At 39.1% G+C, this 12,020-nt stretch overlaps 1 protein-coding gene across 1 annotated transcript in view; it reads right to left on the bottom strand.

The window, feature by feature from the left end:
* The window catches only part of ttf2 (transcription termination factor, RNA polymerase II), a 60,034-nt gene that overhangs the window by 2,923 nt on the left and 45,091 nt on the right, over positions 1–12,020 (bottom strand). Inside the window, exons 20-22 of the mRNA XM_048540549.2 lie at positions 8,638–8,791; positions 5,053–5,135; positions 3,338–3,412 (exon numbers count right to left, since the gene is read on the bottom strand). Coding sequence (XP_048396506.1) covers positions 3,338–3,412; positions 5,053–5,135; positions 8,638–8,791 — 312 coding nt within the window. The remainder of the gene's footprint in view (positions 1–3,337; positions 3,413–5,052; positions 5,136–8,637; positions 8,792–12,020) is intronic.

Genomic DNA, 12,020 nt, shown 5'->3' on the forward strand with positions numbered 1-12,020 from the left:
TCTGCTTTGAAATCCATCTGTCACAATTCTATGCTCTTGTTCACACAACTCACTGTACCAGTATCCCGCTGCCACATCTGAAATTTAAAAGGGCCAGAATCACAGAGAACCATTGCCAGTGGCCGTCAAAAAAGATAAGGTAAGCGCAAGGTAAATGTGATGCCAGAATGTTGAAGGGAAAGGTGCCAGGGAGAGTAGGGCCTGCAGCAATGGTGTGGATCAGATCTGGAATAAAGAAAGGGTGGGGAAGTCCTGTATGGAGCAGGCAAGGTGAAGAAGTCAGATCTAGAGGGATTGTATCCCAGGCACTGGTGTGGAGTCCAGTGGTGTGGTGATTATGCAGGATGTCAGGGTTTGACTGGAGAGGCTACTGGCTCTACTGTCAAGGGATTGTGGGAGGAGATTGTTTTGGGCTGAGGTAAGGTGGGGTCACTGTTTAATCAGTTACTCACTCACAAGAAAGACTAGGTTTAGCAATCTAACTTTTCTGGAGTATTAAATGAACTTCAGCAATAGAGACTCTGGATTCTCCTCTTCAAATGGATACTTCTAGTGTCAAGTTGCTGGGGGGGGGGGGGGGGGGGGTGGGAATTCTCCAGTAGAATCTTCAATTTAATTTTCAGGGCAATTCCACTGGAGTGTGCTTCAAATGAGGATTTCATGGGGTCCCCTTTTGCAACTCCCATCTACCACTTCAGAAGCAGCTATCTGATTATTGAAAAATCCAAGCTATTGTGTTGACCAAGTATATTCACTGACAGTGTTAATAAAAGTACCCATAATATATCGCTGTTAGAAGCACTGTTTACTTCCAATAGTTGGTGTACATATCCATTATTCTTATCAGTTTTCTACCAACTAATTAATTTCCTAGCCAAGCCAATTATCTGCCTTCAATTCTATAAGCTTCTCTTAAGTGGAATCTTGAAGAATGCCTTCAGGAAGTCTATATAAACCATGTCTTTTTAATTGCCTGTCAACTGCTATAGTTATTTCCTGTTGCCTTTCTTAACAATTGGAGTTAAAAGTGACAGTTCGAGAAAAGAGCCGGCTCTGAAAGCTAAAGCATTTTCAATTCCGTCATCTGCTTCTTTCAAAAACCTAAGGTGGAAATCATTAACTCACAGGGATTTGTCAGTCTTTAATGGCATTATTCTTTCTGATACGGTTTTCTTCCTTGCGTTAATTTTGTAAATTCCAGTCTTTGATTCATATAACTTTCCTGGAAAGTCAGACATATATTATTCTTTCCCTTGATTACCATTTCCTTCTAATAATTTGTGGTTTTTAATTAAATTTAATTAAATGCCCATATTATCTGTGACTATTCTAATAATGGTGAATCATTGGATTAATCACACAAATTACTTTTCAAAGCTAAAATGAAACATTATTATATGGTCACTGTTAGTTAACAGCTTAATATCAAGGGGACCTTGATCTCAGCTTCGTACGTCAGCAAATACATTGGGCCTGCCCTCTTGTTCTCGAGCATACTGCTTTGGAAAACTGTTCAATGCACTGAAAAAGTCAAACATTCAACACTCGACTTGAGCTAAATTTGCTTTTCCCAATCTATAAAGAAGAATCTGAAGACACCCATTACAACGACCATGCTTCCATTATAACTGAAATCACAAAGTGAATGTTCAAGGTTCCCTTATTGTTGCTCGCCTTCGCTGCAGTTGCTCTTCATCCCACACTTAATTTATCTGGCTTAGAATTCTAAATTTTAAGATCAAAGTTAGCTTTCATGCTTCCATTTATAAACCTAGGGATACTATAAGCTTCATTTGCCTGGAGAGAATTATGCACATGAACCCCGAGACCCCTTCTCCTGTACTCCCCTCAAAGTGGTACCATTGACGTTGTAAAGTCTCTGTATGTTTCATCGACTGAAATACATTATCTTACATTTCTCTGCATTGAATTTCATCTGCTAGGTGTCTGCCCATTTGGCCAACTTATCAATAACCCTCTGAAGTCTCTCAGCATCACCCTCACAATTCACTATTCTCCCTACCTTAGGAACATCCACAAATTTAGACATTCTACCCTCAATCCATTTGCAAATTTATTTATTTATTTAAAAGTCAGGAAAAAACAATTCCTGGGAACCACCAAATTTCAATTCATCTCCAGTCTGAGAAATGCCCATTTATACCTACTCTCCGTTTCCTATCTTTCAGTCAATTTCTAGTCCATACTGCCAAGAACACAACAATCCCAAACCATATCAAATATCCAAATATACAACATCCAAAACACTGCCCTCATCGAATGCCCGCGTCACTTCGTTAAAGAACTTAATCAGATTTGTCAGCCATGACCTATTTTTAACAGAGCTATGACTGTCTAGTATTAAAAAAAAGTTTGGTTTATCCTGTATTATAGCTTCCATCAGCATTCCCATTGTCAATCACACATCTGTAGTTTCCCCAGTTATCGTTTGCCCTTTTTTTGAACAACTGCATTGCCATTACAATTCTTTAGTACCCGGAATTAATTGGGTGTTCAGAGGGGCCTGGAAAATTTCTGTCAATGGCGCCACAATTTGCTCCTTTACCTCTGTCAGTAATCTAGGATGCATCCTATCTGGGCCTTGGGATTTCTTGACCTGGGGTGCTGTCAACTTTTTTAGTATCTCCTCTTTATCTATCACTATTCTGCTCAGTGCCTGAACACCGACATTTTTAACTGAGCCAGTTTCACCAATTTTCTAATTTGGTAAAGACAGAAGCAAAGTTGAAAAAGGATAAAAATAAGTCACAGATTAAAATTCCAGGTAGGAAGGAAGACAGACAAAAGAGTTGAACAGTAGCAGATTGATTGGAAATGCATTTTGGTGGATAAAACAGTAGGTGAAAAATGAGAGACTTTCAAAAGAGATGAATAGGTGCAAGCTAGATACCTATACATGAGAATTTTTTTTTATTTGGTAACAACAGAGGGAAACAACAGAGGGAAAGTGCTCATTTAGTACTTCTGCCATGTCAGTGGCTTACCTTGCTTGTTCTTTACGGCCTAAATCTATCCCTTTCTGAATTTTTCTATTCATATGTTTGAAGAGCATTTTACTATTTATCTTAGTAGATGCCTGTACATACTGCCAGGTCTCTTTTCCTAACTCGTGGTGATGCTGTTTGCAACTTACGATAGAAAGAATGAATAAATCATGTAGTTCTTTCGAAAGTATTGCAGTTGTACCTTTGAATAAATGAGTTTTTAATTTCCAAATGCAGAGTTAAGCAAAAATTAAAAAGAATTATTTTAATTTATCCTTCTGACTCATTTTCACTCAAGAATACTGGATTTTTAGCATGACATCTTTTGTTACCTATGCACAGTTACATTCTTGAGTTGCCCTACACGATAAATTCGATCGGAAGCCTGTTCCTCCAATGCTGGATTCCTGAAAACAAAGTTGGGTGTATATATGAGTTTCACTTTCAAAATTTACGGTATTAAATAATACATTAACTTTAGAAATTATGTAGTTTTAGATTTATCAATTTTTTTGACAAAGTAACCACTCTGCAAAGACCTTCTGCAAAATAGAAATGCAGGTTTTACTACAGAAGGTACAAAGTGCAATGGAATTTGGGTTAAAAAAATGCATAAAACATATTAGACACAAATATCATCTTATCAGACTGAAAATACATTACATTTTCACTGCTGAAAAAAAAGTCATATTGCCAAAATCTTTTGTATTCCACCCACCCAGAATAATACAGAAATGCCAAATTACAAACAAACATTCACTGGAAAATATATCAAAACAAGAAATGTGTGCTGATTGGTTGGCAATTTGACTCTGCTTTCTCCATGGCACCTTGCACAATCATTGGGGAACTATGGGTTCTGTAACCTGTAACTCTTACGATGAATCCACATTATTATTTTTATGCAGAGTCATTGAAATTGGCATTTCAATTCTGCTGATAAAATCATCTGGATTTATCCAATTGGAGCTATCCAGTATGAACTATTAGGACATAAGTTCCTAACCAAGAACTCAATTATCTTACTTCAGCTATAGGAGAAGAGAAAAAGAGACCACGCGAACGAGAGAGAGTGAAGGAGATGAAAAAGTGCTGATCAGAGATGACTCCGTTACTAAACATCAGGGACAACACATGTAAAATAATCTCGAGAGTCAATTAAAGAATTATTTTGTAATCAGATTGCACCAATTGAGGCCCAGGGTTTAGGTTACCATGTACCTTCAAATCTAAGAAGGCAGTGATCGAAACAGATACAAGTGGAATTCAATGGTAGAGAAGAATCTAAAGGAATGTGGGAATTAGTATCGTAAATGAAATAAGAAAATTCCTAAATTATTTAAGAACCAACAAGTGTTACTATGATTGGAGGAAAACTTCAGCTCCGAAAGTCATATTTTCAGGAAGGATTTGGAAAAGGAAAGCATTAATTAAGGATGCTAACGAGACTGAAGTGAGACATGCAAATATTTGGTGATTTAGATGCAAGGATTTATATAATTCACGTTATTATTGCCAGCTATGAATTTTAAGCATTGAATTATTAAGAGAAATTAAAAATGTTTGAAATCATTTGGAGTTTTTCCCTTTATATTTTCATGTGACAAGGATATTGCAGGCACATCAGCTGTTGTTGCCCATCCTTAATTATCCTTGAACGAAGTGGCTTATAGACCACTTATGCTACTATGGGTCTGGAGTCACATATAAAACAGGTTATGTGAGGGCGACAGATTTCCTTCCTTCAAAAGGGCATTAAGTGAACCAAATGGAGTTTTCTTTGTACAAACTATCAATGTTTCAGGCACCATTAAAACTAGATTTATATTTATTTAAACATATATTTATTCATATATTTAAAATCCATGTTAGGATTTGAACCAAATGTCGCCTCAGCATTAGGTTGCTCCTACAGATTTGATCACTTGTCCGGTGACAGTACCAATTGGCCACCCCCGCAGTACAAACTACCTGTATGCACAGAGCACAAGGAATAAGTGTTCTTGCAATACCACATTTTAACATAACTACTCGTAATATATCTTACCAGTGCATATCCAACAGGAAGAGGTGATTGCCTCCAATGAGATTCAAACCCACTCCCCCAGCACACAGAGAGACCAATATGACCTGGGAGAAAAAAAAAATAGAAAGAAGGTGCTCTTAAATTTGTTAAATGTTATAAATTTCATTACAGAAAAATCTGGTTTGAATGAAGGATCTTCCGAATTAATCTATGATGGATCCAAGTATATTTGACTATGTCAGTAGAATTCCCATTGTCATCAGACTGAAAATACGTAACATTTTCTTTGCTGAAAAGAGAGTCTTGTTACCAAAATTTCTGACTTGCACTCACTTGGAATAATGCAAAAATGCCAAATTACAAACAATCACAGGAAGTTATATTAAAGAAGCTGATTGGTTGGCAAGTTGACTCTGCTTACTCCATGGCACCTTGCACAATGATTGGAGAACTATGGGCTCTGCAACCTGTAATCCTCTGGTTATTCAAAAACAATGCAAGTCCTTGTGTGTATAAAAGTATGTCATTTCTAACAAGTGACAATGATCCACATTGCAAATGTGATTAAAGATTTATAATGTTATTAGTTTTTATCTTCTGGGAATTTGAATTTGAGGTAGATGGGACACTGTGATGGAGACATTTTGTTTTGTAAAGTGGTCAGAAAGTCATTTTTGAACATCAAAACGTCATTTCCAATAAAGCATAAGACTTCAGCTAAATGATTAGAAAGCTACCTGGGGAGTTATTTGATTCAGCGTTTACAAAGTTAAACTTATGACATACAGAAAGACAAATAACAATGGAGTCACAGCCATGTTTCTGTGAAGAAGAATAGGATTGTCCCAGAACAGCAGTTTAAGTTTGGAAGCCTTCAGGCCACCAGAGTTGATTTAGCAGCCTTAAGCAGTCAAAGTCAGAAAGACCAGTGAGGCATAGGGAATCACAGATAACACGGTATGAACCTGGATGAACACAGCAGGCCGAGCAGCAAAGTTTGACGTTTCGGGTCGGGAATCACATCTGGTTAATGTGCAGAGAGTCACCAAAAGGAAAAAGGTTACAATCTCATATGTTAAATACGAAGTCTTAAACTGAACACACAAGTGATACACCCTTAGGGTTGACTGTTATAACCAGTCAGTGCTGGGAAAAAAATGTATATTTAGTTTATGATAAGATCTTTCTGAATGGTCTCTCTTCTTTTGTGAAATAAAACTTATGCTTTTGTTGAGAGTACATTGTCAGCATCATGTGATGAATGTTTAGTTTATGACCACCATAGTAACAAAGCTATAAAAATAAACACAGGCTGTATAAAACCAGATTTCATTATGAAGTCTGACTTGTCCTGTACTATCAGCGGAGATCATAATACAAGGTTGAATGGTGTTATAAATTGTCACTTAGGGTTAGGGTTAGAAACTATTAGCCCATTCAGGTTTCTCAGCAAGCTCTGTCAAATTTCAGAATCACATTTAATGTGTGTTTAGTTTTAGGCTTTGGAAGTGTGGTCTCACTGAGTATATAGCATGAACACTGCATATTATGAACAAGTGAAGAAGTACATTACTTAATGGAATTCATCCACTTGCCTGGATAAGTGCATCCCGAATAACAATCAAGATGCTGGACACCATCCAGGACAAAGCAGCCTGCTTGATTGGCACAACGTTCACAAGCATTCACTCCCTCCTCCATGGAAGCTCAGTAGCAGCAGTGTGTACTATCTACAAGATGCACTGCAGAAATTCACCAAAGATCCTCAGAAAGCACCTTCCAAACCCATGACCACTTCCTTCCAGAAGTACAAGGGCAGCAGATATATAGGAACACCACCGCCTCCACGCCACTCACTATCCTGACTTGGAAATATATCACCATTCTTTCATTGTCACTGGGTCAAAATTCTGGAACTACTTTCCTTATAGCATTGTGGATCAACCCATAGCAGGAGGAATGCAGCGTTCAAGAAGGCAGCTCACCACCACCTTCTCAAGGGCAACGAGGGATGGACAAGAAATGCTGGCCAGACAGCAATGCCCACATCCCAAAAACTGAATAGAAAAAACAAATTTAAAAATCATTGGGACGCTACAGCCTACATACCTGGCACTATAAATGATATGGAAATTCACAGACTGCGCAATTATATAGTCGGCAGAACATCTTTTGAAACTGACAGGGGCATCTTATCAGTGGAAACTGCACAGTCACTGCCTGAAGTGGATTGCCTAACTTGTACATATTTTTGAGATACTTTGTTTTTCATGGATATCTTGAGATAGACCAAGTCTTCAGGTGTGAATATGCAGCATTTGGCCCTTTTCTGAATTCACACATACACAATGAACAACTATCCGACCAGAATAGCCTCTGTCCCATAGGATAGGGATGCCAATATAGGTGGGAACAGTTAAGTGGTGGGGTGGGGTTTAGGGATGCGAAAACTCAAAATAAAACTGATCAAAAAAAAAACTTTTCTTATCCGGTGTTTAGTGCATGAGCAGCCACATTCTGCAGCAGGAACATATTACCTGCCCTGCCATATTTATCTTGTTTTAATTCATTATTTTACTAGTTAAATTTTAATGAGTGCCTCTATTCATACCTGACCTGGTATTCTTTAAAAGCTTGTTTTTATTCATTCATGGGACATGAGCATTGCTGGCCGAGTGAGCATCTATTGCCCATCCCTAATTGTCCCTTGAGCGGCTTGTTTGGGCTATTTCAGAGAGTAGTAAGAGTCAGCCACACTGCTGTAGGTCTGGAGTCATGTGTACCCCAGTCTAGCGAAGGATGACAATTTTCTTCCCTAAAGAACATGACTGAACCTGATGAGATTTTACAACAATGGTCACATGTCATGATTAGATTATCCTGTAATTTGAGATTTTTATTGAATACAAATCTCACCATCTGCCAAGGTGAGATTTGAACTCATGACCCCAGAACATTAATTGTTGAAATACTAGTCTACTGACATTACAATTGTGTCACCACCTCTGAGGTTAACTAATGCTTCACATGATCCAGGTGAACATTCCTACTTTAAATGAAATACAAAATTCTCAGCAGGCAATCATTTAACTATTGCTACGATTTCACGCCAATTTTTTGTACCGAACGCAGGCTCTTGGTGGCAGCTGCCTGACAACTGAAGTCTCACTTTGTCTGCCATGTTTGCATACCTGCTCTGGTCTAGCTCCTTCCTACCGCTCACTGTACTACAAAGTAAACGATTACATTTTGAAATTTGTAGATTATCGAAACCCATTATTGAACTTCCTGAGATATAAAGCACTATCCAAAGGGTAAACATTTTCTACTATCCAATGTTCCTGTCATTCCATGCTGACTATGTCTTACGGGGTCGAACAACATTCTAGTACTTCATCCAAGGAATTATTCTTGATGTGAGGTTAGATGGTTATACTGCAAATTATTTGCCAGGAAATAAAGATAAGGAAGGTGCATGTATCAAAATTAAACCCAGCCTAGTTCACAAATCTAAGTACTACAGCAAGTCCACAACTGTAAGTTATCACCCATTAGTATCCTGGATAAATGTTCAGAAGAAAATTCATAACAATAACCAGCTGGTACCTGAGGTCCTTTAGGGTTAGTGTTAAATTCCTCCACCAAGTCCATACGAAGTTTAGGAGTCACAGTGCCATCAAGTGTGATATAGCTCAGGCTGATTTGATCCAAGTGGCCTGCTATCACTTGCAACATGCTAGTCCATTGAGAAATTATTACACTGAGAGAAATGCACAAATAATTACACAGAACAAAGTGATTAACATAGCTTCATTATCTAATATGTATCTAACAAGCAATTGAAACAGGCAAAGTAAAAGACAGCACAAGGCTATAATTTACGTACATAGGGGTTAAATTCAGATACTGACTCCACCATTATCGTATCAACCGAAGGAGAAAACATTGGTGAGTGAATGTGATTGAGAAAAAAAATGGAATCTTTTATGTGCTCAGGATGTCCCCAAAGCATTTTACAGCCAAATAATTATCTTTGGATCACAGTCCCTCATGTAATGCAAATAAATACTTAATTCATTGAGAAATGTAACATACCCCCATAACTCATTTACAAAGCAAAGCAAAGAAGTCAGGAAGTGGTAAAATTGCTATCCATATGATGTTTCTTAGCAAAAAACAAACTTCATAGACTCCCTACAGTGTAGAAACAGGCCTTTGGTCGAACAGGTTCACATCGTCCCTCGGACCATCCCACCCAGACCCTTGCCCTTCATCTACATATCCCTGAACACTACAGGCAATTTAGCATGGCCAATCCACCCAGCCTGCACATCTTTAGACTGTGGGAGGTAACTGGAGCACCTGGAGGAAACCCACACAGACATAGGGAGAATATTCAAACTCCACACAGATGGTTGGTTAGCTCTGGATTGCTGCCTGCACCATCTGCACTAACCAGTGCCTGACACTAGGTGCAGCTCAGGGTCCTAGAACAAATTCAGAATGAAAGCCAGCAAAATTTCCACCTCTCCATCCCATGTAGGGTCCTGAAAGATGCACATCACAAGTGCTGACAACTATTTGTGAAAATGAAATCAGTTGCAGCCAATCATTTCGGGCAGTAAAGAGAAAATCTTTTCTCTTTATAGAAATCAGAGGACCAATGCATTTTACGGCAAAGCTTGGCCTCAAATTATTGACCCTGAACATCTTCACCCTCATAATTGAGGAGGGGATTTCCTTTTTCTGTTATTCATCCCCAACCCTCGTTGCTGTATTCGATCCACAGTAACATGTACAAACTATGCATTGTTCGAATAAGATGTAAAAGTTAAAGTACCACAGTCTTACCAGACCAGACCAGACCATAGGGCTGCTCTTTGATTAGACAGAGATGACCAGTGGTGGTTTAACCTGAAGGTCACTGCACCCCAACCGAAGGGAGGGGTTGAGAAGCAGAGTCTTTCATTGTAACCGGAAAGACTAGAACGAGTGCAGAAAACATTTACAAGGATGCTCCTTGGACTGGAAGGTTTGACTTCTAAGGAGAGGCTGAATAGGCTGGGAGTTTTATTCCTGGGAGTGTAGGAGACTGAGGGGTGACCTTATAGGAGCTCTATAAAATCATGAAAAATAGATAAGGTAGATAGCCAGCATCTTTTCCCCATAGTAGGTGAGCCTGTAACTAGAGGGCAGAGGTTTAAGGAGAGATGAGACAGACACAAAAAATATGTATTCAAAGAGGCAGTTTTTTGCCCACGCAGAAGGTGGTGAGTATCTGGAATGGACTGCCAGAGGTAGTGGTGGAAGCGAGTACAATGCAGTCATTTACGAAACATTCAGACAGGTACATGGATGGGATAGGTAAGTCAAGATATGGACCAAAATGCAGTTAAAATTCTGAAAACTGGGCGGCATGGGCATGTTGGGCCAAAGAGCCTGTTGCCGTGCTGTAGACCTCTGACTCTAGGTTGATAGGTTAAGTAAGAGAAAAAGCGTAGGCAAAAAAAAAGGTGTATCATGTGGGAAAATGTGAAGTTGTACATTTCAAATGCAGAACACTGTTACAAAATGGATAAAAACTGTGGAAAGCTGAAACATAAAGGGGGACTTGGGAGTATGTGTGCACAAAACACAAAGCTAGCACACAGTGCAGTAAGTAATGAGGAAAGCTAATAAGATGTTGGCTCTTATTTTAAAGGGGGTTAGGGCTCTTCTACCACAGCGGCACTGTTTCCACCTGTGAGTCAGGAGGCCCAGGTTCAAGTCCCACTTACTTCAGAAGTGCGTGATAACAACTCTGAACAGATTGATCGGAAAATATTTCAAGGGGGTTAGTGTATGAGAAGTCTCGCTGCAACTGTGCAAGCTGCTAGCAAGACCACATCTGGAATATCACCAGCAGTTTTGATCCCCTTATTTAATAAAGGATATTATTTCTTTGAAGCCAGTTCAGGGAAGTTTCAGTAGGGTGACAGAGGATTGTCTTATGAGCCAAGGCTAAAACAGGTTAGGACTCTACTCATTGGAGTTTAGAAGAGCGGATGGTGATCTCATCGAAACACTTAGGATTTTTAAGGGGCTTGACAGAGTAAATGCTGGGAGGATATTTCTCTTCCTCAGTCTAGAATTCTCTCAGAATTAAGGGTACCAAATTTAGTCTGACATGAGGAGGAACTTCATCTCTGACATTTGAAATGTCTTTGGAAATCCTTGACACAGAGAGCTGTGGGGAATGAGTCCTTGCGTATTTAAGGTGAAGATGGACTGATTTTTGATCAGCAGGGGAATCAAGGGTTAAGGGGAAAAGAGTAGGAAAGTGGACTTCAGGAATGTCAGATCCTACTGAATTGGGAACAGGCTTGAAGGCCTGAATGGTTTACTCGTGTTCCTATCTCCTATGGTCTTACTTTCTATTTACCTTAACCTCACCTTTCTCCTTAGCTTGTTCTTGCAATTTTTAGCCAGGCATGGCTTTTAAAACTTGCACTTTTATTTTATTAAAATCTTCAGAGTCAGTCAATGACTTTACACTTCAACTACCAGTAGTTATTCAAATGAGACGATTCTGCATTTTATAGCACTTCGACTCTGCTGGTCACTAATGCAAATTACTGTGCACTTTCAGATACCGTGTGTTCATTAATAGTTGTAAGAATGTGTCGTGCTATATATAGAATATACTGAGACTAGGGCCCTTAGCGTAAAGGGAAGACATTTAGAACGGAGATAAGGAGAAACTTCTTCAGCCAGAGAGTGGTGAAGCTGTGGAATTCACTGCCACAGAAGGCTGTGGAGGCCAGGTCATTGAGTACATTTAAGATTGAAATAGATAGGTTCTTGGGATCAAGGGTTACGGGGAGAAAGTGGGAGAATGGGGTTGAGGAACTTATCAGCCACGATTGAATGGCAGAGCAGACTGGATGGGCCGATTGGCCGGATTTCTGATCCTATATCTTATAGTCTTATGCTGTATGGAAAAACACAAA

This window comes from Stegostoma tigrinum, chromosome 12, assembly GCF_030684315.1.
Source record: "Stegostoma tigrinum isolate sSteTig4 chromosome 12, sSteTig4.hap1, whole genome shotgun sequence".
NCBI classification, from domain to species: domain Eukaryota; kingdom Metazoa; phylum Chordata; class Chondrichthyes; order Orectolobiformes; family Stegostomatidae; genus Stegostoma; species Stegostoma tigrinum.